This window comes from Setaria italica, chromosome IX, assembly GCF_000263155.2.
Source record: "Setaria italica strain Yugu1 chromosome IX, Setaria_italica_v2.0, whole genome shotgun sequence".
In the NCBI taxonomy this organism is placed as follows: Eukaryota; Viridiplantae; Streptophyta; class Magnoliopsida; order Poales; family Poaceae; genus Setaria; species Setaria italica.
In genome coordinates, this window is record NC_028458.1 from 53,549,120 (window position 1) to 53,575,273 (window position 26,154).

Below are 26,154 nucleotides of genomic sequence, written 5' to 3' on the forward strand. Positions count from 1 at the left end.
TCCCGGTGGGCTAGCAAGGCTTTTTATCCAATGATAGTGGCTACTGTGTACGTGTGTGCGCCCGCTTTTGGTCCCTCTCGGCTATCTTGTTGCCGCATCCACCTAATTCCTCCGCACGACCCCATCACGCCTTCCATGGTTCCCTTATCCCCTCTTCCTATCACTTCAGATATTCTCTCATGGCCGTGAATTGACACCGACCACGACTCATCTAGGAGCATCGATTATCCGCGACTCGCAAGTCGGCCGCTTCGGATGGAACTGTGGTGTCAAGAGTTCAGTGCACAAATACATACGCACAAGAGTAATCTGGATGCTTTTGGTAATAGCTACTTTTTTTTTGGGGGTGGGAGTCGGGGTGTGGGACTGAAAACCCTACACCAACCAAACCACAAGTGCTCCAGAAGTTCTTTGGATGATTTTTTTTTCAGTGCATATTGGTGCATTGCTCCTCAATTCCTACTATCTTGATCACATTTGTTTTTTCCCTATTAGCTCCTAGCCTGCTGGTCTTTGCAGTATGCAAGTAGCCCAACCACGGCAACAACATTGACCTAAGGCTTGTTTGAAACACACGAATTTCACATAATTTCCACAGGATTCTGGAAAAATTTCAATGTTCCGTTCCAAAGGACCTTTGGGAGTGTGAAAAGAAACTGTAAAAACAAAAGGAGCAAAACAGACCTAGGGGACCTCGGTTATGAATGATAAATATAATGCTGGATTGCACCAGAAGCATTTGCATATTTGGTTTATCGAGACAAACACCAGAACTAGAGGACACAAGGTTATTCTTTTTCATCAATTATGTTCTACTTTAAGTTTAAATATTACAATGTTTTGATCAGTAAATCTTATGAGGTATCCAAACACCACTAGATCATTACCACCCTATAACCTTTACTGTTGTTAAGTACTAGACAAAAGAATTAAATTGAGCTGATATCTTCGATAGCACAGACTTTGTCAAGGATAAGCATGCATTTTATACATTACCCTTGAAATTGAATGACAACGTGTGCTTAATATTAACAGGTCCAATTTCTGGGAAGAGCACTGGGGAGATGTACTCTTACGGACAATCTGCTTCTCATATGTTAAGATACCAGACGTTGATTTGACAAGCTTTAAATCTGTGAAACAAGACCAGAGAAATCAGAACCAATCTCCTATTCGTTTGTCTTGAATTCGAATTCAATTTATAAAGTATATATTGATCGTAAACCTTTCATCAGCACCATGTCTCCTCGCTCAGAAGTCAGTGCACAGCAATTAAGCCAAATAAGTCCACCCAAAAGTCCAAAACACAAGAACCCCATTTTTTTTTGAGAACGAACACAAGAACCTTCAGAAGATGGTACTATAGATATTCTACCCAGATGTAGCAGGATAAACACCAATCATTCCACGTATTAACAGGCTGACTTAGATCTTGCCCTGATACTGGAAGTGTAATTTATAGTCATGCACCAGTTCAGCTAGTGTGGTTCGGCATGGACCCTCTGGAAAGACAAAGGGAAAAAAGAAATAAAAGAAGGAGTTATCTCAGAGGTTATATTTGTATGTTCAGAATTAAAAATTTCAAGCAGAATGAGCTGGAGTAACATACCACCCAGGAATGTGTGGAGCTGTTGAAAATCACTTTCCTCGCATATATCAATCAGGGAATACACACCAGGTCTCAAGGCCTCATCAATTTCTCTGCCATGTAAGAAGGGCAAGTTAGATGAGACAAAAAACATATAATGGAATAGCTTGACTTTTCAGTCTAGAGCACAACAAACCGTGTTATCCCTGTCTGAAAAGGACCCTGTCCAGAAAACATGGAAATATAACCAGCAAGGAAATGCATGGCATGTTTTCCTAGGGTTTCCCTTTGCTGACGCATCTGCATTCACAACAGGATAAAAGTAAGATTTGTGTTTTGTTGGCACATGGAACATAAATATGCATGATTGTTGGCACATGGAACATAAATATGCATGTCTCAGTGGCACGGGCATTTATTTGTTGTGTCACTAAGTTTTTGAATTTTGATTTCTGAAAGCCAAACTGCAATATTTTGTCACAACAAATGGTTCAGTACAAAGCCTACTATTAGCAGATCTTCGGCCAAGATAGCTTAACGATGCTAAAAACTTTTGGCAGTTTGTTAACCCATAATGCAACAGAGAACAGGATCCAGGATCCATCAGACCACACAGCTCAGCTATAAGGCTACACATGGCACACTATCAAAGTGAGATTTGTATCATTTCAAATAACTAAACATAACCAGCACTCACCTCTTCATAGATCCTTCTAAAAAAGGAAGCACATTTTAGTGCCTCCTCCATGTTCCAAGCAAAATACCCAGCCATGTTAACCATCTTAGAATCTGTAGACTCCAAACAACTCAGCAGTATGCTTACTGAATCCTCCAGGAGTGCAACACATCGCCCAATCTCACTAGAAAAAAAAAGTAAAAACATGAAGATCAAATGAAGAGAACACAAAATAACAGGAAAAAACAAAAAGTGAGTAAAAATTTCTACCGTTGTTGGTGCCGAAGAGTAGTGCATAACAACTTGCAACATGCAGCATAGATATCAACTGAAAATTGTCTATCGAGTATATATTCATCATGATCGCCATGTTGCCGTACACTTCCGTGGCGATACTTTGCCAAAGAACGTGATATTTTACGATAAGCAAGAAGTTGTTTGAACCCTTTGAAAAGTGTCACAGGAACATGCAGGCACTGGGAAACATGAGATGCATCAATTTGAAAAGAATGTCTTCCCACGAATGACGTGATAACCTCCACACACATTAGAACAACGGCTCCAGCATCTGGATGGAACTCACTGCAATGAGGTGGCAGCTTTTGAACGTAGAAAATAAGTGGACTCTGAAGGTGCAGTATGATGTTGAATAAAGCACCAACTAGGCCTGGGACTGTTCTCTTAAAAACACGCTTATTTCCTGCAGTATGGATTGAGAAATAGTTAGAATTAACCCTTTCAAACCAAGCTTTCTGTATAGATACTCTTCGTGACACAAGATGTAAACCCCACAGTGCAGATACCAAGATTTTGCTTGAGATAACAGCAGCAGACAATCAGATAACAGCAGCAGACAATCCTTCACACACAACTCATTGCAAGAACTACCAGTTTAAATCTAGGTTCCAAAACGGCATCAATTAGTCCATGTAATGATGTGCTGAAGTACATTGCATGCGTCAGTTAAAAAAGATGTGAATCCTGACCATGTGGTACTGATTATCGACAAGCACAGCACTAAGCCACTAGAACATCACTAGCAGACTGAAATATACATGGGGTGTGGATCAAGTATCTCTCCAAAGTACTATTGCATATTCATGTACATGAATAACTTGATGTAAAGTGGACATATAAAACTAACTCAACCTGCAGATGTAAATGTTTTGGATACGGATACGGTCTCCAACGTACCACTTCGTTTGGTACTTTATGTATTATGAAAGCGAATCTCACAATGAGTCAATACCAATTTTGTCCGTACAATCTAAATTCATTTTGTATATTGTTGCTCAAACCTCAAGTTTGACTGGAACAAATTCAAGGCTAACTTCTATTTGCAACAGGAGCACTTGACAACTTGGCAGGTGAAGAACCAATTCCTAAGAATTACTGTCCTGTCAGGTATAATCTTAGTATTGCCGGGCAACCAATCTAGTTCTCACTTGTAACAACTTGGTACATTACTGAATCCTCTTAGGAAGATGACTTAAAATCAATCTCAGAAGCAATGGATTGAGACCCCCCTTTTGATAACAGAAAACTTTAAAATTGCATGTAGAAAAATATCCAATGAAAGTTTTGGTTGCTAACCTGGCACAAAATCAAGAACCAGATAGAGGCAGTCAATCCCAGCAGCAACATCAGAAGAAACTGTCCCACCATCAGGATTTCCAGTGCAAACTTCATATATTGAATGACTATAGAGATTCACTCCAACCAATGCCCTTTCAATTACTTGTAGAGCTGCATTTAGATGTGTGTTTGATGAAATATTGACAAATTTTCCAAGTAACAGACGAAGCCTCGATTTCAATGAATTTAATCTATTCTGCCTATCAATGAAATCTTTAGGGAAAGCATAACCAGATGCATTCTGTAATTGAAGTGTTTTTGTGCTTGAGCCAATCTCATGAGTAGGCAGTGTTGCATTCTTCCCCTGAAGTAAGATGCATTTTCCAACAGCCCTCAATAGGGCATTTACTATCTGAGTATACAATTCTATTGAGATGTTGAGCTCAGGCAATGTAAAGGCACTCCCTAAAACTTCAAGATATCTTAATACCCCATCAATCCATACAAGACAAAACATGCGAGGCCAGCTAGACATGTCTGCAACTTTCTGTAGAGTGAAGAAAGCTGTCCCAAGCATGGTACCTAGAGAAAGTTGTTGGACAGGGCTGAATGTCTGCCTAGAAACATCGCTTGGAATGGATAGATTGGCATGCAGCTTAACAATAGCAGCAGATATACTGTAGACCTCCCTCAAAGTGAGTGCTATGAGTGGACATTCACCTTTCAACAGGTTTTCCAAAAGAACATTTTCCATGCATCGTAGCTTAGACAGGTCAAGACCACGACTTTTGCACTTTGTCCATTCATCCATGACTGCATCAATATTCAGAAAACCATTCTCACAATCCAGCTCTTGTGGAAAACAAACAGAGATCGAATCAGTAGAGCCAGAACCCTTGTTATCCACAAACAACAGATGAAGGCAAATATCTACAAAGGTCTCAAACTTAGCAATATAACTGGCAAATCTTGAACAATACTGAAGCAACATTTTCTTGTCCTCTGAAGTTGCTACCAGATGATCTTTGGATGTGCTCTCTAATGCTGGATTAAGTCCCCACAAGAATCCACAAATGCAAGACATGGTGCAAAACAATCTTTTCCAGCATACAGCGTCACGGCAGTTTTCTAATTTGATAACACACTTGCTGTCCTTTACGGTAACAGGTATGCCTCTTGTAGTCTTCTGTAACAGTTCAGCCATACTTTTGACACACTCCAAGGCTGAATTTTCTAGTATATCAAATGTCTGTTCAGCATGTTCTGAAGCCTCGATTCCGATAGGGCTGCCACTCAAGGAAGATTGAATTTGTTTCTTGTAATCCAACAAGCAAAATGATAAATTCACACTAGCTAGTGTAGAAAACAATTCTGATGTCTTATCTAACAACGAGAACATCATACTATTCACCTCATCAGTACACTCATCAAATATTTTATGTGACGAACCAACAATTTCCTGAACAGACCTCAGAAACCAAAAGAGAGAATATGATTTACCAATTTTTTCTGAAAAGGCCAAGTATTTCTTTGACTCTTGGTGCTCTTTCCCAATTTTCAAGATGAGATTTATCATAACCCTACGACAACATATAAACAAACGCAGTAACTTCATGGGATTGCAAGATTCACAGCGAAGGCCTAGCAACTTCAGTAGCAGCATTCTGCAAGGAAAGAAAACAATTAATGGGCAGCAAAAAGTTAACCAAAATGGTATCATTGCAGATACGAAATGCGTACAATGACACCCATTTCCCCTGAATTCTCTCTCTGGCAAACAACATTATCACATGAAAACTGAGCTTGATTCGCTGACTACACAGAGAATTAGTAGAAACTAGAGATCAAAGTCTATATTAAAGCAGTCAAAACTCAAAAGCAAGAGAGAAAGGGGTGGCTATGACACAGAAGTCATGGTGGTTGTATGCCACGAGAGCCCCATACACAAGGGGACAAGTGAAATGTCTCTTTTGCTCTTCCCTTGATAGCAAAGCAAGACATAGCAGAGGAAATGGTGCTTTGTTGATCCTAACACCTCACACCAGAATGCGATTACCACCTATGTGCCTCGCCTATTGGTTAAAGAATTCAACCAATGTTTAGCAACTCATTTTCAGTCATTTCAGAATAAAAACAGCTAGACCTCTTTCTATTGGATGAAAAGAAACCTTATTTATTTTTTTGATGCTCTCACTGCTAGCAAACATTAAATCATCTTCCTATTTGACTTGGGATCACCCTTTTTAATTAGCAATACAGATACTGGCAACATTAGCCGTGTTTTTGTGTTGTTATTGTAAATAAACATTGTGATAAACAATGCAAAAAGGAAACAACGAACCTATTGTTCTCAAATATTTGTCACTTTGACTGAATTAGATAATAGACATAAACTCCAAAAGCTGAGTCAAAGTCAAAAATTTAGTTGATGAGCTAATAGATAATGAAATCAGGAGCTGAAAAAGTGCCCGAGTATTTTTAACAAGTCGAAAGAGCCTTGTATTTGAGAATGGATCAAGCACATAGTTTTGTTATCCCTACATTTGTATAGATTGTACAAAGCCTAGGAATCACAAATAGCACAAATGAGCAAAATTGTAAACCACACTTGCCTTTCAAGATGGAGAATGTAGTTTACAAGCTGTGCAAATGACTTGGAGTTTGCATGAGTTCCAGGAACAGCACTAAAAAAATTAAGTAAATCCTCGCAGATCCAGTGTTTGTCAATGCAGTGGGCATGTGTAGCACCAGAATCTGTACCAATCAACTTCCCATTTTCCAGGTTACTTATTGTCTCCATCAAATCAGGTGAAGAGTCCAAAAGGACGTTATCTTCATCAGAGTTGTTGGCAAAAGATAACGATTTCTTCAAAGCATGGCAAAAACTTGATGTCAAATTCTTCAAAAGAACCTAGGAAAACATTCATTTCAAATTTGATTAAGTTATTAGGAAAAGGATGGGAAAGAAAACACACCAGCTATCAAATATAACTTGTTTCAAACATCAGATTCAATATTATCAACATACTTGGTTGGTCACTCAATAGGAATTTTTTTTCTTGGAATGGAAGGATTACAATGATTGATACCTTTTGATCATAAATAATTGTATCACAAAGGACCCCCAGAGAAATACTATGCAAAGTCATTTCTCTGTATGAGGATTGAGTGCCATTATTCTCCTCCTTATCTCTGGAAGATCTCTTTTGAAAAAAAGAGAACCTTATCAGATTAGAGAAGAAGTTCTTTAAATCCTTCTTAGATGCATGAGAGCTCCAAATATCAATGTTTTCACACAGAAGCCGCCAAGTTGCTATAGGAAAAGAACCTTCATCTAAGGAACATAGACTAGAATCCCAGGAACCACTAACTCCATAACACACAAGAGCACCATTCTCTCCTGAAGATAGCTGCTTCACATAACTCATCATAAAACTTGTCAATTTAGCAGCCTCGAGGCTGCAAGATTCCTCTAACAGTTGAGTGTTCCCAATATCCTCCTTATCTAGTTGCCAAGCATCGTCTTCAAGCAAAAACTGAAATGCCTTAATCTGCCTGTTAAGGTCATTGAGTCTCTGCAGAGCCATCACGTGAAAGGTGTAAACAAGTGGAGCAAAAGAAGCACAGTTTCTCGAAAGAGACTGTGATAAACTCTCAATAACATCCAAAAGGGAGTTTGAATTTTCAACAATCAACGCAAAATAACCCTTCCCGAGAATATTGGCTGGATTGGTCCATTGCTTTCCTGAGCACACAATGAACGGATTCCCCACTAATTTTGTTGCTTCTGTGGCTGCATCTGGAGGCATGAGGCCAATAGATTGCTGATACAAACTTCTACAGGATATATATAGGCGAAAGAAAAAAGCACAAATCCAGGAAACGCTTGGGATCTTCTGCCAGTTGGCATATTGTTTTTTAGATAAACATTTTCCCATAATTGAGGAAATGAATCCACTTGAACTTTTTGATTCGTTTCTGACCAAGTGACTGAAGCTTGGTTGGACTGCATTGACCAACCTTTCAACAGATTTTCCTACTAATGTACTATTTGAAGCTGTGACGGTTATTGAATCAAGAATACTAGTGTATATTTCAGACAAGTGCCTGCCAAGAAGTTCAGCTTTCTGACAAAAAACAGACTTCCTGGCAATGGAGGGCTCTCCCAGTTTTCTCAAATCATCTTCAAAAGTGCAACCTGTCATCCAGTTCAATGTTTCTATGAGATCTGATGTAAGGTCCTCTATGCATCGACTAGACTGTCCTTGCGGCATCGACTTTATTGATGTACAAATAGCACCCATCAATTTTTCAGAACTCAACAATGCAGTCAATGATTCCAAACATTCCTGGGGCGATAAAGAAGCCACGGAAAATGAGCCCTGTGCATCAGGGTCACCAATTCTGAATGCTCGCACAGCATCGCACAGCCTGAAAATCGACCGGGAAACCTACATTGCGAACCAAAGAAAGAAACGTGAGACCAGGGTGGGTGGGGTGGGGAGAACAGCTTGCAAGAAGAATGTAAAAGGCACAAAAAAAGTCTGCCCCAAAAAAACATTGCTTGCTTGTTTGACAACATTATCAATTAATGGAGTGAGAAATTACTGAAGTAACAGCTGAAAAGTACATAATCATTAACCAACCTGGCGAAGCTCACTGAATGCGCAAATCACTTGGGCCGAAAGGCTTGAAATCTTTGAAGCTAGCAGGAAACAGGGTTTGATGTCCTTAGAAGATGCATTAATAGCAGATAAAGCGAAAATCATTAACCACAACTTCATAAGGTTATCCCCCAGTACTTTGTACTCAATTTCTAGAAAACTGCCAACTGCAGCAATAATCTCTGTGAACATTAAAGGTATTATCTTCTTAATGCTTACATCTTCCAGATGCACAGCCGACACCCAGAATTCGTACATCTTTTCAGATATTGAGATCAAGACTGTGTAAATATCTTGCAAGAAGTTGAAGTAAGATCCGTCGGATGTGTCCTCCATGGGAACATAGATCTGCTCTTCAATAAGTGTTGTCAACATGAAATTAATGGACTTCAGCATGCAATGACCTTCTACCAGCCTTGTCACCCCTAACTTAGAAAATTCTTTTTGGGAATATGACTTACACTCTAACACCATAGGTTCCATAAACTGAATGAACACATCAAAAAGTGATTCTCTATGCTGTTGTGGTTCTTCAGAACCCTCACTGCTTTTTTGCAGCCTACTCAAAGTTGTCCCACTTGGTGCCAGAGTTGTTCTTTGATTTCTGGCTCTGCTAACAAACAATTGAAGCAAGTAACCAAACCCAGCCAGCAATACAGCCTTATTTTCTGTTTTTGTTCCTTTGAATCGCTGAAATAGATGTCTATGGTAGCTTCCTTTAATATCCTTGGCTGCAGAAGATTTGTTCAAACTCCGGAGACCAAAATATCCACTTAGATGTTGGGGATGAAACAACCCATTTGACAAAACATCTTCAACAACTTTCAACATGGTTACTGCATGCTTGTGCTTGTTGGAATTTGCTTGTGATTTAAGTAAAACTAACAACTCCAACAACGGTCCAAGAATCTTGTCAACAAACGCATGGAAAATATTCTTCGGATTTGCATAAAATCTCAGGAAGCTTGAGAATTGCCTAAGGAGGCAATTTGCAAGCTTCTGAAGAACAGGGCAGGAATTCTCCTCATTAGCTGAAACCTGGGCAAGATTGATAACCTCGATGACACAAGAGGCCCATAAATCCACACCTGCATTGAAGAAAACTCTTGTATTGGAGGAGAAAAGCAATGACATACAGTCAAAAACTCGTTCGAAGAGCTCAATAGATTCATTGTCAGCACATGACATGTTGCTATCAACTCTGCTCAAACCATGCCTTGCAACACGACTGAGTGATTTAAGTAGGTTCAGAGAGATTGAAATGGATGGCTTCTTTTCAATACAAACTCTCAAAATTACCCAGCATCTACTATCCAATGCCGGATCAAAAGGCTGTGACATCTTTTTACTATTCTCAGGAAAATTTAAGATAGACTGCACCCAGTTTCCAATAAATGACACCAGACGTGATAGCTGAATGCTGTGCACCGTATGGCCATGGCTTGAGTTCTTTGACAGTGTGGTTAAAAATTCAACTGCTAGCTCAATCTTTCTGCACAAATAAACATGTCGTTACGAAGATTCCAAACAAGAAGATTAAAATAAGGTAAATCCAAACATGATTCAAACAATTTATCCCATCATGAGTAAAATAGCACCAAAATGCTCACTTCCGTATGAATCAAAGAGATCCCATTGGGTATTCATGTACATAATATGAGCTAATTTGGCCATCTTACTGCTTTTAAAAGCCCAGAAAGTACTAAGGGAAAGTACTATTTGAAATAAATCGATGTAATTATAGTGCAAAATCGACAACTATGAAGCCAAGCTAAAGCTGCCTACAACAAAACTGTATCTCTCAAAATCCTATGTGCACTAAATTAAGCAAATCGCCTCGTGCATTTAGTAATGACAGTAAACAAGCAATCCACAATCCTCCACAACTGAGCCGACTAATTGAGCAGACCAGAGAAGCATAATCACTGGATAACTGAAATTCCTAGTCACGGGATGGCACGAGCTAAAGTTCACTGAAACGGAAGCAGAAGTGTTAAGCGGGTGACCTTTCGAGCGAGAGCTCCTTGCCCTGGAGGGAGAGGACGAGGTCGAGGTGTTCCCCCGCGCCCTTGGGGCCGCCGCCGCCGTCCAAGCCCAGCCTGGCGCACTTGAGCTCGCTCGGCCCCTCTCCGTCGCGAGGCGGCGATCGGCTCCGCCGCCGCTTCCTCGCTGCGCCGGGGCCCGCGGTAGCGGCAGCCGTCTCCATGGCGATGGCCGTCGCGAGAGCGGAAGTGGAGGCTGGCTAGGGTTCTGGGTTTTTGGGACACGATGCCGGCTATTCCCTCGTCCCGTTTGATTTCTCAGTGCTCAAAGACGCGCGCCGTGAAGTCCCCTGCCGCGCCCAACCAGTCTCCACAGCAGCAGTACGAATCTTAAAGCTGGCTAGAACCAGACCGGCTCACGGCGTGGAATGAGATAGTCCGGGCCCAACCCAACCCACAATTCTGGGTCCGGATTCCAGGTACAAGCTACAAACCCTAACCCATCCAAAGCCATGGAGGCTAGAGCGGAAGGGGAGAAGACGATGACGACGAGGGAGCCGCACGAGGCGTCCCGCCGCGAGCGCGAGGGGCGCGACTCGCACGGGAGGCGCCCCCACTCCTCGTCCAGGTCGCGGAGGGACGACCCCAGGTACCAATCCGCTGCACCTCCGTCGGGATTCTCGATCTGGTTGCGATTTGGTTTGGATTAGAATGCTGGTGTTTGGGGGGATCGGGAATTGTTTCTGCGACTTGCAATTTCTTAAAGTTAATGCGATTTGTATCCTTATTAACCCATTTTCGCAATCGCTTTTGGTAGCCCGAGGAGAAGAAGAGATGACAGGAGGCATGAATCGGATAGGGCGCACTATAGAAGTCGAGATGAAGAATCTGCGAAGGTGTCGGACCGTGATCAGAAGCGGAACAGAGATGCTGAGCAGCGCGATGATCCTCCGAATGCTGAGTCGAAGTCAGTGAGTGATGCCAAGAATGACCCGTCCACCAGGCGTGAGAGATCTCCTAGGGGAACCAAACGGTTTTCAGAGTCGAGAGAGGCTTGGCGGCCTCGGCCTTTCTTTCAGGTTTTAATCTTTTCTCCATTTATAAAAGGGCACAACGCCAATGGCTTGTGCTCTGTTTCAAATGGTTTGATGCTATAGCCTATAGTGTGCTTATACTATAATGGCCTGAATAACCTTTTGCATTTGCATTGTTAGAGAGCTGTCATATTAAATTGCTGAACATCAAGGCATTTCACTTTCTGTAACCTGACCTGTGCTGGAAATGTACCTAGCAGATTAGTGTTAGGTAGATCCATTGGTCAATACTTGCTGGTCATGCCGAGTGCATCCTGATTATGACAGCTCAGCTCAGGCTGTGCCGAGTGCCAAGTGGCTGCCCTATCTGTTGAAAAGAACCAACGCCACATTATTTACTGCCTTTGTAGGGAGTATTGTCGAATAGGCAAATAGTGCTTTGATATCGTTAATGGCATTTAGTCTACATTTGCCAGTATTCCCTGTTGGTGTTATTCTGAATAACTGCTACGTATTAATGTTCAGTCGAATTCAGGGGCTAGGGAGTAGATATGATTCCAATGTAAACTTTATCTGTTAAGATCAAGAAGTGATTTGCCATTTTATAGATGTTCCCTATTCTAATCAACAACCTTAGATAAATTTGATTTGAGGACATGATAGTGCTGTTTCTTGCTGGTTTGAATGGGAAGTACATCAGATACTCGTGTTACTTCTTGCTGGTTTGGATGAGGAGTACTGAAGTACATCACTATTCTTTCTCATAAGTAGATTATGCAATTGCAACTTATTTTAGTTTATAGTTGAAGTTCAACTGTTTAAACAGGCTAAGCTATTTCTTTCGTACACATACAGTCTCTTTGTGACTCTTGTTGATTCTCATCTCTAGCCTACCCCAACTTGATTGGGATTAAAAGGCTTTGTTGTTGCGTACATATAGTCTCGTTATAAAATGGATCTGTGTTATCATAGCTAGATAGTAGAATCGACATGTGAGCTGATCAGCTCAAATTACTGCCCCTTTTTTCCATACATAAGTTATGCACTATAATTTAAGCTCTATTTGTCATTTTGCAGAAATCTATCGCTGGCCTATTTCAGTGATTTAATTTCATCTAATGCAGTTTGTGCATAAAGAATAATAAGTTGTTGCTAAAACTATACATTTTTCTGTTAATTTGTCATACATAAATAACATATTCCTCCTGATGTAGTGGGAGTACTTTTATGACGCATGCATTCAAATGAACTGTTTATAACAATGCTAGACTACCTGCACTTGTATGTACAGCACAATGAGCGTGGAAGTGCTGGGCAAGGTGGTCGGCGCTATGACCGTCAGGCTAGTGGTGAGCTGCTTTCTTAGTTCATACTTTGGGCACTTATTTTCCATCTTTTATGCATGCTAATTTATTATTGTTGTTCTTAAGGCTACGGAAGACAGAGGGATCAAAAGGAACATGATAGAGATAAACAAAAGGATGCGGGGCACAGTTTGCAGGGAAAGGTTGAGCAGGATGATGGTGATTCTACATGGAGGCATGATGGATTTTTCCAGTTGGAGGAAGAAGCACCCCTGGCCAAGAAGAGGCCACCTTTTCAGGAGATGAAGATGCAAGACTCTGCTGCCACTGTTACAGATCTGGACTCTGGATCAAGGAAACCTGATCAGCCTGGGCCCACTTCTGCAATAAGAGAAGAAAGGAGAAATTATCACCCAAGGGGATTTGGAAATCATAGACCATTTATAAGGCCAGATGATCGAGGTTTCAGACGTGGGTTTCCTGACCACAGGAGTGAAGGCCAGAGAAATGGGTATGATTCAAGGGGAAGATTTCCTGGTAGGGGAGGAATGGACAGAGACAGGTTTATCAACCCATATGGTGGGAGAGGCAACATATATCATCAGACTTCTGGTGATCAAGAAGAAAAATGGAAGCATGACCTCTATGATCAGTCAAACAGGAGCCCACCTCCAAAGACCGAGGAAGAGCAGATTGCTAAAGTTGAAGCGTTGTTGGCGCTGTAGTTATCTTCTCTATCTGTCTGGAGTTATTTGTGATGTTAGATCATCATGTATTTGGTTTCATCTTTGTTGAACGCTGTCCTTTTATTCTATATATTTTGCGTATCTATGGGGATTAGGACATCGTTGAGCTATTCCATTTAGAGTGAAGGTATTGTTCTAGACAATCATGATTCACGAGTTTCGTACTGTGGGAACCATGGAGCAAAGTACAAGAGTAAAGAATATGCTTCACGAATGCTTTTGGAGCTGGAATGCCTCTTTAGCGTGTTGACCTCGTGTTGAAGTTGTACTCGGACTGTGTGGGCAAATTGCACACAGCCACGCGACACAATCTATTCTCGTTGAGGTTATGGTAAGTACATAGCCACGCGACACAATCTATTCTCGTTGAGGTTATGGTAAGTACATTGGTGTTAATCTCACGTAATCTTGAGACGACTTAATAAACAATCTTGAGATAATTTAATAAACAAGAGACGACTTAATAAACAATCTTGAGACAATTTAATAAACAATTTGTACGAGGGTTGCCTTTTTAAGTTGTCTCATAATAATTCTATTTTTCTTAATTTGTGCATAGAAAAAAAAGAAATATTATGAGTTGTATAATAACCACAACTTGTACAATGGTAGAGTAGTCGTCTCATAGTCCTAAAGTCTAGCCTATGAGATGGTTGTTTCGCAAAACAACGACATCTTTCTCTCCTTTCCCTCTCTCATCCATATCAGTAAAAATCCTACATGGCATTGCACAAGACGACCTACAAAACTGCTGAGGTGTAGCAATGTACTTGCTCTAAGCGTAATGCCTTTTCACTTGGTATTGCACCATCCTCGAGGAACATCCCAATTCCCAAAATTCCAAAGGCATTAAGTCAATTAAGGCATAATCTTTGATTAATAGCTTGATTTGTGCTGTCATAACCATGTAATGCAAGAAAACTCATATATGAATTGAGCGCACTTAGTTGGTTAGGTTACTGTGGTGTAACCTTCGTCTTTGAATTTGATGATTATATTTTCTTTAGATTAAATCCCCAGCTGCACTAATGCGCAGGAACATGGATGCTTTTAGACAATTTTATAGTTTTATGTAAGGAACCAAACTATATATTCACGATGAAATGTTTCTATCTCTTTATTAACGCTACGTTACGTCACCTAAATATTAGATGTGGTGATTTATTTAAGAGAATGTATCCTTATCAATCGTTTGAGAGTTTTCCTTAATCGTGGTTTTGTAACTGTTGGATACCGATCCACCTATTCGTTTGCCTCTCCCATTTCTTCTTCCTCCCTCAACCTTCCCCGCGTGACCTTCTTCCGACGTTTAAGCCTGACGTTGGGCGTGACGTCCTCGCCACAACCACCTCCCACCTGGCTCCAACGTCCATGCTCCCTCCTCCACCGCCCTGCCACCATCCAATGCGAATATATAAGATCGAGATGCTGCCGTTGCCTCCACTGTATGTCGGGGGGCCTTACCATCCAGCTCCGGTGACATCCTCGTTGTCTCTGTTCTACCGTCGCTCTCACATCTCCACCGCTAGTAGGCGAGCCGCCTGGAGCTCCTTTATTCCCGAAGCCACATGTGACCCATCTCCACTCGCAAACCCTAACCCTGAATCCTTCTCTCCAATTCAGTACCACTAAAAATTACGTTGACTAACGTCGATACCAATTTCAATCGATTAATAAGGAGTAAATCTCCTTAGATAATGACCATAATATATGTGCATCTATTAGTCTAAGATGTGTCGTGGCTTGAGGTGAGCCATTGCAAATATCCAAAAGAAGGAGAAATACAATAAGCACATTGTAATTATTTTGTCACCTGCTCACTTCGAAAAAATTTCGCACTTCCACTCAAAAGGCTCAAAACCCCTTCAAAAGAAAAATCCCACACCCTAGAGCCCTCACTCTTCTCGCCAACGCAACCTCGCACCCAACCGCCGCCGGCCGCCGCGTCCCCTCCCCTCCCTCACCACGGACCCCCAATGGCATCGTCATCGACGGCGACGCCGTCGCGCCGCTCCGTCTTCGACGCCGCCTACATCCGCTCGGAGTTCTCCGCGGCCGGCATCTCCGCGCACTTCATCCCTCTAATCTGGAAGTACGCCACTCTACGGCAGAATCCTACGCGCACGCCACAATCCCGCCCGTCTCCCTCCCTCCCTCCTCGTCGCCGTGTTTGGTTTTTTTTTCTGTTTAACCTGAGGTGGTATTCTCTCTGCGTGCGCAGGTATGTGCTTCAGAACCCTTGGTGCGGCGACCTGTGCGGCGTCCCGTCGCTGCCGGCGACCGCGTACGCGCTCCTCCAACAGAAGTTCCGGCCGACCACGTCGACGCTAACCACTGCCGCGGACTCCAAGGACCGCACCACGACCAAGCTCCTCATCCGCCTACAGGTGATTTGGTTGGATTACGCTACTTGCGCAGCCACAAATGTCGGGTGTGGCGTGCGAACGTATGCGATCCACTGGCATTTTGGAAATTAGGCGGAATTGGGGATATTGTTTAGTATCCCTAATTATTTCTCTACCATTCGCCAATTTGCATTCGGTTGCAGTGTCAGCGTACATCAGCAATTTTGCCTTGGTGATTTTGAGCTTATGGACCGAATGCTTGTTTGCTTACTCAGCTGCATATAGATAGGAATGGAATGTCGCACTTGCACAATTGATTTTCCTATGTTTCCGGAAAACAATACTTTGGTTTCGTGTTTTATATGGTTTTTTTATGCTTGTGGAAGATAATAATATACCTCGAAATATTCCATCCGTGTAGTTTTATATTTTGAAATTGAAATCATCTCACAATTGTCTTGGATGCAATAACAAGGAGCACCACGATGCAGATATACCTTAGGTATCATTTTATCTTATACTCTTAGTTGGCACAGATCCAAACTGCAACACCCGAACAACCCAGTTATTAAGTATAAAGTATTTGCAGCGAATAGAAGTATAACTTGCATGCCTTGATCCACTTATTGACCTGTTGCTTCCATCATCTATACCAAATGTTGGGGAGGAGCATTTCTTTTCTGTTGCTATCCTCATTGCTATTTGGCTAGATAGTAGGAGGTTTGAGTCATTTTCAAAATGAACAGCTCGAGCCATGGCATTTTCATTCTCTTTGTTTGGAATTTGGAATTTCTGCTTTAGTTCTTCTAGTAAGTCCAGCTGCACCCTTTGTATTTTCTTTTCCCTTTGACTATATATTTGTAGTTTTCAGCCATCTTCTAAATGAATTGCTTAAGATATAATGGTTTCATTCTCCTTATAATATTTGCTATGACTTATGGTACCATCTCCTGTATTACTTAGTCAGTAATGCTACGATTTCAGTTCCTACCCATCTTTTTTGTCTATTGAACTCCTTACAGGTCGACAACATTGCTTGCAAGTTCAATCTCATGACCACCTCATTTTCTCAACCTTGATTTCTCTTTATTTATTGGTGAAATTAATTGATGCCTGTGAATTACCTACTTGTCCTTTTCTGTCAGAAAAAAAGCTTTTTCCACCTGGGTTTTGTAGTTTTTAACATTGAAGAACACCAACTTATTGGACTTCAAAATGTGTGGTGTAGAATGGGGAGTCTGTAGAAGCAGTAATCATGCGATATGACACAACACTGGGGAAATATGATGGAAAGCCTCGCTCTGGAGGAGTGCGGTCAACTCTTTGTGTGTCATCACAGGTAAATATATCTGTTTTCTGTTGGATGTCAGGTGCTCTTAAATCTGGAAAAACTTGTTTCCAATGGTTCAAATCTTTTGCCAGAAGATCTGTTCAGATCTTTATTCTCATCAGTGTACTATGATTTGCGCTTGTGACTTTCTTGTTAATGGTGTTAATTTTTCTTCCACATTACTAAACAGGTTGGATGCAAGATGGGCTGCAGATTCTGTGCTACTGGAACAATGGGCTTCAAAAGCAATCTGTCTTCTGGAGAAATTGTAGAGCAGTTGGTCCATGCATCGCGCTATTCTCAGATTCGAAATGTTGTTTTCATGGTAAGTTAATTCATGTAGTTTTAAGTTGCCTGAAATTTCTATTCAAAAGAAAGAAAATTAATGGCAGTCAAATGCAATGATTATGCACCTTTTGTAATCCCTTTGAGCGATATTTTCATCTTGACCAAGCTGACCATATGTAACAGTGTTACTTGGTTTTCTTGTTGATTCTGTGAATAAATAAGGTCAGTAAGATTCATAGATTGGAAAACTACATCTCTTCTTTTGCGGACATAGGTCACATGTCACCATCACATTAGATGGTACTCCTATTTTGATTATTGTGATAATACTGAGCATTATTACCCTGATTTTTTATATACTTCACGTACAGGGAATTTACTTACATACAAAGAGAATTGGTTTTGCAATTATTACTGCTGTAGAACTGGTAAAAGATTACTGCAAGTATTACATTTTGCAAGTTTCTTGTATAGAATGAATGTTAGCATTTTTTTTAGTGAGTTTACTTGATCTACGGATTCAGGTGGCAAAATGGTGATCTGCTTTTCTTTTGCTGGTGACAATTGCTCTTGTAACTGAAACAGTTATTACTGTTTTACCAATAGATGGAATAGGGGCTTCCCCATTTTACGAAAAAAGTTGATCTGCCATTTGGTTAGTTCATAGTAAACAGTTATTAGATTAATTCTTTCTTGTTCATGTTTCTGGCACTTATTAGATTATATGTGCTCTTCTCATACGGGAAATTAGCAAAGCTGTTTTGCTGAATACTGTACAGTACATATGTGTGGGTTGCTTAATGTTTGTGCATGATTAAAATTGTAAATTATTACCTACGTATGTGAGCATCCTTCAAACTGGACATTGTCATGTCATTATTAAGAAGAATGATAATAAATTATTTTTATTTGTTGGATGTTAAACAATTTTAGTGTCCTACAGACACTAGAGAAGTGTACTCTATGTTCTTATACTGCTGTATATGCAGGGAATGGGGGAGCCAATGAACAACTATAATGCTTTGGTTGAGGCAATTGGAGTGTTTACGGGATCTCCTTTTCAGCTTTCGCCTAAGAGAATCACTGTATCTACTGTAAGCATACTTAACCAACTACTTATTTGCTTGTGAAATCAAATTCTTGGGGTGGCTGTTGAAGTACTATTTTTTAGTAGTAAAATATTTTTTATAAACTATATGCTAATGCTATATGCAGCTTACTGTGAAGTGGCTGCTGCCTGCTGGTAAACTTCTAGGTGTCCTACTACATTTCTTCTGTGATAATCACAATGGAGAATAAATGAAAAAATGTTTGTTTAATTATGCAAATATCACTTGGTAATTCTTGTAGTGACCAGAGGTGTGTTCTCTGGATGAATTGTTCTATTCACCTTATTGTTACTGTGCATCTCTTTTTTAGCACTGTAGGAATTTGAATGCTAACATTTGACGTCATGTTCTCCTAAAATCCAGTTACTTACGAATATGTGGTTCTTGTGCTCAACATTTCTTTCCCTTAATGTTATTGCTGCTTGTAGGTATGTATTATAGTACTGCATGGTTTCCATCATGTTTTGTGGTTAAAACTTCCCAATGCTTAACTTGCTCTTTATGTTCTCTCATTTGTTAAAGATACTTTCGATTTCTATATTGGCTTTGAAATCAAGTGTGTTTTGCCAATTTGTATTTCTTGCTAAAAGTTAGTTGAAAGATTCAGCTTTTGAATTGGAGATGCTGAAAGATTGAATTTTCTTAGTAATTGGTACAGCTGTAGTAAATTCTACTGTTAATCATCCTGTTACGTTGTGTATGCAGGTTGGAATCGTTCATGCAATCAATAAATTCCATAATGATCTTCCACATGTGAATTTAGCTGTGTCATTGCATGCTCCTGACCAAGACATACGTTGTCAGATAATGCCTGCTGCACGTGCCTTTCCTTTAGAAAAGCTAATGAATGCGCTACAGTCCTATCAAAATAAGAGGTGAGACATCTCTTACCAGTGTCAAATATTAGCACAAATATTTGATTTCTGATAACACTTTCATGTTTCATCACAGCAACCAGACCATCTTTATTGAGTACATAATGCTTGACGGAGTTAACGATCAGGAGGAGCATGCGCATCAGCTTGGTAAACTGCTTGAAACGTTTAAAGCGGTGAGACACTGTTACATCACTTCATTTTATCGTTATTACCTTTGCTCTAGTTACTTTTTTTCTTGTTACCTGTTTGATTTGCTCAAACAAGATATCCAACCAGGCAGTTTTGCTGTGGTTAATTTCTGATGTTAATTATTCCATCCATTTTGTATTGCCTCCGCTAGTCTTATTGTTCAATCTTTCCCTTTAGTTTGCTTTTGACATTTGTGTTTAGTAATTCTGGTGCACCAAATTTGCTATAGGTGACTTGAATTGATTCACATCTTCAATTGGTCTTTCTGGACCGCCTCCTATTTCTACTATGCACGGCAAAGTTTTGGCAACTATCTAAAATGAACATGCTCTAAATGTGTTCTTCAAATCATACTGGTTAGCAAGCACAATAATGCTACGGTCATGATTATTTCCTTAAAGATACAGTACCCCCATCCAAGTGTATAGGGTGCCTTTTATTTTGGCACGGTTGCCAAAATTAAACTTTGACAATCGTTTTCTCACGTAATATATCGTTCAGAGCTACAAAACCAACTCATATATGAATTTAGTTGGTAATTTTCATACACTGAACATGCTTCTAATTTGGCCAAGTTTTGGTAAGATATACGAAGTTCAAATTTCCCTGAAACATGTACACTTAAATATAATTGGATGTATTTATTTTTACTTGTCAATTCAGCTTTGTATTTGGGAATGGAATCAACAATATGTTCTTTAACTTATAAACAGGTTGTAAATCTGATACCATTCAATCCAATTGGGTCATCAAGCAATTTCAAGACAAGCAGTGACCAGAATGTGAAGAAGTTCCAAAAGGTCATAAGAGGCATCTACAACATCAGAACCACTGTTCGCCAGCAGATGGGTCAAGACATAGCTGGTGCTTGTGGACAGTTGGTGGTTAGCCTCCCAGATGAAAGATCAACTGGTGGTGCAACCCTTCTGTCAGACATTGAAGACTTTCGGATCTGACCTCTCTCTCTCGTCTTTTACTTTTATCATCGTTTCAAAATCAAATCCTAACTAGCCTTACATGATATTGTAACTAGTGCTATAGTTTCAGTGAAGCTTTAAAGTATGGAGATGTTGAGTTTGTCCATTGTGGTGTTTCCCTTCTGTTCTGGGCTGCACAATTTTGCTGTAAACACAATGGTGAAGACTCCTGCTTTTGTGGATAGGTGGCAACTGAAGCGGTTGGTAACTTGGTATTGTAAACGGGACAATGTTATCGCAACATTGCCATGATCAGATAATGATATATATCGTCTGACTAGATGACTATTTCCCGTCAGACCTTGATGAATATCTGGTGTTTTCCCTCTGCATGTCTTCCTTGTTTTGTATTTGCTGTGATTCGTTTGCCATTAGTCGAGCTGGGCGTGCAGGAATTGAGCTTTCGGTTGGTGCTTGTTTCGTTGCTCTTCAGATTCTGTGTCGGTGGGCTGGTGTGTGATGCTGGTGGTGGAAGTGGCATGGGCTTGGTGCTGCTGCATGTGTGATCTGTGAAGCTGGATTTGGTGGAGAACATGTGTGTGTTTGCTAGGCGATAAGGTGAAGCATATGAGCTGTGTGCTGTTCAGTTCTTAGTTTATTCTGGAGTCGAAGAACTGAGGACGCATTGCTGGGAAGATGCCTTGAGCTGTTCGCACTCGTGAAATTCGTTCGTTAATATTTACTCCCTGCAAGTTTCATAGTGTATGCTGGCGAGATTTGATCTCGCTTTCCACGTCTTAAGTGCTCGCTGAAGGAGAGCCAGCATTGGGAAGTTGGTTGTGGAGTTTGGTCAAGTAGATATTGTTTACTCCCAAATTGGATATAAAAACACCATTCTGAAAAATAACAAAAAAACAAGGATTTCAAATGAACACCGAACTAGGTTTTTATTTATCTTGATTGAACCAAATTTTCATCTGGGAGGTTTGGATTTGGTAAATGAAGTTGTATGGAAATCCAATCGTTGTGCCTGGCTCGGTTGACATTGGTATATAGACTATGTTATATTGTTAAATTACAAGCCTTCTACTTCATCAATTTCAAATTATAGGTTGTTTTGACTATTTTAAATTCGTAGCTGTTTGTATGCATCTAAATATAGTGTAGGTCTAGATGCATACAAACACTTATGAATTTAAAAAAGATAAAATGACCTATAATTTGAAATGGAGGAAGTATTATCTATATTCTTTCAAGTTAATACGTGTACTTGTGAATCCCTGCAATTTGAATAAATCAAGATCTTACCATAACTGCAATTTTAGAGAGACGTAGAAGTACAAACATGTGGGATCGCTTCTGCAACTGGAAAACTAGCACCTAAAACCGTCTTTGTTTTGATGATCCCTATCGCCGAATTTCTTTTTTCTTGAAGGGAAGAAAAAAAAAATCAGATCCTTCGTCCGGGGGAACCGAGGACGCAGGGGCGGAAACGTGCAGTGCCGGCTCCAACTGAGCTGACCCGAACCAACCCACCCCTCTCCGCGCCTGTCATTCATTGGTCGAGCCCCACACAGCTCCTCGTGGCGGAACTTGGCGGCGCCCTCTGACGGTAGTGACCTCTCCTTTCTCCTCGCCTTCGATCGGCGGCCGCCTCCCCCTCCACTCCCGTCCCCTTCCGCTAGACGCCGCCACCGCCGCCGCCGCCATGGCCATGAAGGGACCCGGCCTCTTCTCCGACATCGGCAAGAAGGCCAAGGGTACCTCCTCCTCGCCCTTCTCGTCATCATCATCACCATCACCTCTTTCCAGTCTAATTGGTTTGGGTTTCCCCGTTTGTGGCTTGGTGATCTGCAGATCTGCTCACGAAGGACTACACCTACGATCAGAAGCTGACCGTCTCCACCGTCAGCTCCTCCGGAGTGGTAAGGGTTCTTCCGATCCGATCGCGGTCGTGTGATTCCATGCTGCCTGGTTCGTGTTCGCTTGTCCGTGCCCGCGAGGCCTGATCTGGTTATGGCTGTGGTGTTCAGCGTCGAGATGTTGCTAGTTGCTATGTGTGGCCTGTTAGGTGTTTGTTACCTTGCTGTTTTGGAGCTCTGTTTTACCAAGTACACTGGTGTCTTGCGATTTGCTTGGTCGTTGCATCCGTATGTTAGTATCTGAGGGCACCATGTGTCTGATACTTGTTAATTGTGTGGTAGAATGATAGGAAATGGTACTTTGGTCATATTCTTGTAGAGCAATGCAGTTGCTTATTATAGTTATTTTATTGTTTGTCGAGTAAGATCATTGAGTACCGCTCACACTGGAGGAGGCCTTGTAGTTAGCCAGTGTGTTTGAGATGCTGTGTTTAGCCTCCATCGCTACTGGATCGGTGGTGGTCATGATCTCAGGCTATCCTAGTTTGTGAAGTTGTGAACATTGTCTGAAGAAATTGGCTGGTTTTGACCTTGTTTGTTTTATTCTTTTGTTGCTCATGCCTTAGTTTTGCAACAAGTCGGTCATAGTAGTCCTTCTGCCTGCCATTCTTATTACGAAAGTAATGATGAAGCTTAGCTGCTTGTACACTGGAGAAGTTGTACGGTCACAGTTGAAATTAATTTGGATTGACTGGCACTTTCAACATTGACCTAAGACAATCCTTTCTAGAAGGTTCAATTGTAATACAACCTATCATGATTTCTCCTGTCGCTGCTTTTTCCTTCACTGTGTTGGCATATGTACATGATGGACCTGTTTTCCATTCTTATTTAATAAATATTTGGTTGTTCCACTTGCCAAATTCTCACCTGTGTCAGTATCTGACCAACACAAATACATTTCTGGTTCATAATGTTGGTGTTTTGAGCATTGATACCTGATACTTCACAATTGATGTATCCAATGATGGGAATTCGAATTTGTGCAGTTACATTTTCTTCCTGCTTTTTAAACCTGATTTCATCAGTTACTTTAGAATTTCATCAGTTACTTTAGAATTTCTTCTGGAAACTTACAATCACTAGATGCTTTCATTGGATGTACTGATTTATTGATCTCACAAAATGGGCTTTCAAGCTGTGCAATTAGTGCTCTCATTCTGCACAAGAATATACATTGATCTATAATCATGTTCTTAAAATAAATCAAAGTTATGTCTGGTGAATTCCTGAATGCTTTTTTTTTTGGAAATTGCAAATTGGACACTCAAACATGAGTTGGATCCAGCACCCGTATAACACTGAATATGTCAGTACCAATATGCCATTACACTTTATGATCAGTCTTATTGTAGCAATGCAATGTTCATTAGCCAGATTGAACTCTCGCAAAAGCTGTCTTTACTTGAGCATGATATATCTATTAATTAAACTAAAGTGCAAATTGGTGATTCATTAATATAGTGGTGGGTTAAAGTGTCAACTAGTTATCAGGAGTCCATTCTCCTGATAGTAACACTACCAATTATTTTGCTCATTTTAAATTTGAAAAATAAGACTAGATGTACACAACTGCATGGATAGTGCTGACCACCCTATAATTTGTCGAAACTACAGAGATAATCTTATATAGATTATATGCATTTTCAAAATGCATGGGCTATTATCTTATGTGCTTTGTTTGCTTTGACATAATATTTTTCTTCTTTCAGCAACAGTGAACTGATATATTCTTTATATCATTTTCATTTTAAGATTGTTAGTAAAGTTAATTGTGATGACAGTACTAGTGCATTTTCTGCTGTTTGAGCCTTTTTCTTTATATATGAATTAGCCCTTTATAAACTTGCTTTTCATGGCTCTCTTTTTTATCTTTTTTTTTCAGGGCCTCACTTCCACAGCTGTGAAGAAAGGAGGGCTTTATACTCTTGATGTCAGTTCAGTTTACAAGTACAAGAATACTGTTGTTGATGTTAAAGTGGACACGGAATCAAACGTTAGTGACATTAAACATAAAAATTTATGCATTCTCTATTTGTAGCCTATAGCTAGACATAAATCTATAGCACTTTTGTATGATTCCTGCAGATCTCTACTACCTTGACTGTGTTGGATGCCCTGCCATCCACAAAGCTTGTGACGTCTGTGAAGCTGCCTGACTACAATTCTGGAAAGGTATTTTCATTTGCTGTCAATTTATGGTTGGTGAATTGAAAACAGGTCCTTGAGTGTAAATGTTCTTTGTACCAGGTGGAACTGCATTACTTCCATGAGAATGCAAGTCTTGCTACTGTTGTTGGCACGAAGCCCTCTCCTGTGGTTGAACTTTCTGGGACAGTAGGTGCTCAAGGAGTTGCTTTTGGTGCGGAAGCTGGATACGACACAGCTTCAGGAAAATTTACCAAGTACACTGCTGCAATTGGTGTAACCAAGCCAGACTACCATGCTGCATTCATTCTGTAAGTCCACACTCCACTGTGATTTGTGTGGTATGAGGCTGGAACACAAGTATTGATACATCACGCATGCTTGTGCAGGGCCGACAAAGGTGACACCATCAAAGTGTCAGGTGTTTACCACCTTGATGAGAAGCAGAAGGCCTCAGCTGTGGCTGAACTAACCCGGAGGCTCTCAACAAATGTGAACACACTCACTGTTGGTGGCCTCTACAAGATCGATCCTCAGACAGCTGTGAAGGCAAGGCTCAACAACACTGGAACGCTCGCCGCGCTTCTCCAGCACGAGCTTAAACCCAAGTCACTCTTGACAATCTCCGGTGAATTCGACACCAAGGCCTTGGACAGGGCCCCCAAGTTTGGCCTGGCACTTGCGCTGAAGCCCTGATCAGATCATCCGCGGTCGATTGCCGGTGAATTCCGAATTCTTTGGTTGTTTTTTGCAAAGCTGTAACCAATAATCTGTTCCACGAACCTGTTCCGTTAATCTGGCAAAGGTTTGACGCTCCGTGGGAAGGATCCGGATGGGTCGTCTGCAGGATTTTTACCCATCAACAGTTTTTTTGTTGTCGAAAGCATCTGTAGATGTATGCGGCTTGTTTCTTTAGCGTCTAGGCTCTCTGCCACTGTGAGTACTGAGTAGCCGCCATGGTAATCTTTTGCATGCAGAAACTACATGTCATATTTGTGCGGTGTTGATTGATGCGCCGCAGAATGAGATTTACCACCTGTTTTGAGCTCATTGATCATGTGCATGTGGTGTTCGTCCGCTGGTGCTATGTTTTTGTTACTGCTCTCTTGACGTTTCTTGGGAGTGGATTCCTGGACTGGTATATGCTTCATCGGCGTGCCGTCGAGGCGGGACGGCGAGAGGTCTCACCGAGCCACCGATGAAGTCGAATCTTCAGCAGCAGGCTGCAGGCGGCTGTACTGTATACGGACTACGGTGAAGGCCGCCGGTGCGCGCGCAACCACTAGGGTAAAGGCAAACGCCCGACCGCAGGAATTCGGAGCTGCGCATCTCGGCTGTAGCTTTCACGTGCCCCTCGATTCCATTCTTTTTATTTGGCTTCGGTGGCGAGTCACATGGCCACAAGCACAGCTCCCGACCTCCCGTGTGGCAAATGTCGCAGACTTGCAGTCGCAGGCGC

General features: G+C 41.1%; 4 protein-coding genes across 5 annotated transcripts; 3 read left to right on the forward strand and 1 right to left on the reverse strand.

The window, feature by feature from the left end:
* Positions 1-774: 774 nt before the first annotated feature.
* LOC101775138 lies at positions 775-10,795 on the reverse strand. Of its 2 annotated transcripts, XR_215969.3 has the most exons (11): positions 10,510-10,795; positions 8,486-9,995; positions 6,929-8,290; positions 6,452-6,750; positions 3,858-5,503; positions 2,535-2,964; positions 2,286-2,448; positions 1,785-1,888; positions 1,610-1,701; positions 1,226-1,502; positions 775-1,133 (listed from the first exon to the last, which is right to left on the reverse strand). XR_215969.3 is itself a non-coding variant. In XM_004985234.3 (10 exons), exons 1-10 carry the CDS (start codon positions 10,707-10,709, stop codon positions 1,426-1,428), a joined length of 5,883 nt encoding a protein of 1,960 aa, XP_004985291.1. In that variant the 5' UTR covers positions 10,710-10,795; the 3' UTR covers positions 775-1,425. The 2 variants fall into 2 exon arrangements, 1 of the variants encoding a protein (XP_004985291.1); XM_004985234.3 differs by having other exon boundaries at positions 775-1,502.
* Positions 10,796-10,922: 127 nt separating this feature from the next.
* On the forward strand, positions 10,923-13,795 carry LOC101777165 (pre-mRNA-splicing factor cwc25). The gene is made up of 4 exons (XM_004985239.4): positions 10,923-11,134; positions 11,303-11,564; positions 12,811-12,868; positions 12,950-13,795. The coding sequence occupies exons 1-4, from the start codon at positions 10,998-11,000 to the stop codon at positions 13,546-13,548; spliced, it is 1,056 nt and encodes a 351-aa protein (XP_004985296.1). The 5' UTR covers positions 10,923-10,997; the 3' UTR covers positions 13,549-13,795.
* Positions 13,796-15,446: 1,651 nt separating this feature from the next.
* On the forward strand, positions 15,447-20,995 carry LOC101777575 (dual-specificity RNA methyltransferase RlmN). Its single transcript, XM_004985240.3, has 8 exons — positions 15,447-15,661; positions 15,791-15,956; positions 17,143-17,253; positions 17,435-17,569; positions 18,522-18,626; positions 19,347-19,516; positions 19,593-19,692; positions 20,422-20,995. Exons 1-8 carry the CDS (start codon positions 15,546-15,548, stop codon positions 20,662-20,664), a joined length of 1,146 nt encoding a protein of 381 aa, XP_004985297.1. The 5' UTR covers positions 15,447-15,545; the 3' UTR covers positions 20,665-20,995.
* A 1,120-nt stretch (positions 20,996-22,115) lies between these two features.
* On the forward strand, positions 22,116-25,745 carry LOC101777998 (mitochondrial outer membrane protein porin 5). Its single transcript, XM_004985241.3, has 6 exons — positions 22,116-22,385; positions 22,483-22,550; positions 24,433-24,543; positions 24,636-24,722; positions 24,798-25,006; positions 25,085-25,745. The coding sequence occupies exons 1-6, from the start codon at positions 22,334-22,336 to the stop codon at positions 25,389-25,391; spliced, it is 834 nt and encodes a 277-aa protein (XP_004985298.1). The 5' UTR covers positions 22,116-22,333; the 3' UTR covers positions 25,392-25,745.
* Positions 25,746-26,154: the final 409 nt, after the last annotated feature.

What these genes read in the sequence shown, in the direction of transcription:
- LOC101775138 (XM_004985234.3), bottom strand. Translation starts at nt 10,709, where the DNA reads ATGGAGACGGCTGCCGCTACCGCGGGCCCCGGCGCAGCGAGGAAGCGG. An exon ending in CAATTATTTATGATCAAAAG is followed by an intron (nt 6,751 to 6,928) that starts GTATCAATCATT and finishes ATGTTTTCCTAG; the next exon opens with GTTCTTTTGAAGAATTTGAC. An exon ending in TACATTCTCCATCTTGAAAG is followed by an intron (nt 5,504 to 6,451) that starts GCAAGTGTGGTT and finishes CTTTCCTTGCAG; the next exon opens with AATGCTGCTACTGAAGTTGC.
- LOC101777165 (XM_004985239.4), top strand. Translation starts at nt 10,998, where the DNA reads ATGGAGGCTAGAGCGGAAGGGGAGAAGACGATGACGACGAGGGAGCCG. An exon ending in TCGCGGAGGGACGACCCCAG is followed by an intron (nt 11,135 to 11,302) that starts GTACCAATCCGC and finishes CGCTTTTGGTAG; the next exon opens with CCCGAGGAGAAGAAGAGATG. An exon ending in CTATGACCGTCAGGCTAGTG is followed by an intron (nt 12,869 to 12,949) that starts GTGAGCTGCTTT and finishes GTTGTTCTTAAG; the next exon opens with GCTACGGAAGACAGAGGGAT.
- LOC101777575 (XM_004985240.3), top strand. Translation starts at nt 15,546, where the DNA reads ATGGCATCGTCATCGACGGCGACGCCGTCGCGCCGCTCCGTCTTCGAC. An exon ending in TTCATCCCTCTAATCTGGAA is followed by an intron (nt 15,662 to 15,790) that starts GTACGCCACTCT and finishes CTGCGTGCGCAG; the next exon opens with GTATGTGCTTCAGAACCCTT. An exon ending in TGCTTGAAACGTTTAAAGCG is followed by an intron (nt 19,693 to 20,421) that starts GTGAGACACTGT and finishes ACTTATAAACAG; the next exon opens with GTTGTAAATCTGATACCATT.
- LOC101777998 (XM_004985241.3), top strand. Translation starts at nt 22,334, where the DNA reads ATGGCCATGAAGGGACCCGGCCTCTTCTCCGACATCGGCAAGAAGGCC. An exon ending in CATCGGCAAGAAGGCCAAGG is followed by an intron (nt 22,386 to 22,482) that starts GTACCTCCTCCT and finishes GGTGATCTGCAG; the next exon opens with ATCTGCTCACGAAGGACTAC. An exon ending in AAGTGGACACGGAATCAAAC is followed by an intron (nt 24,544 to 24,635) that starts GTTAGTGACATT and finishes TGATTCCTGCAG; the next exon opens with ATCTCTACTACCTTGACTGT.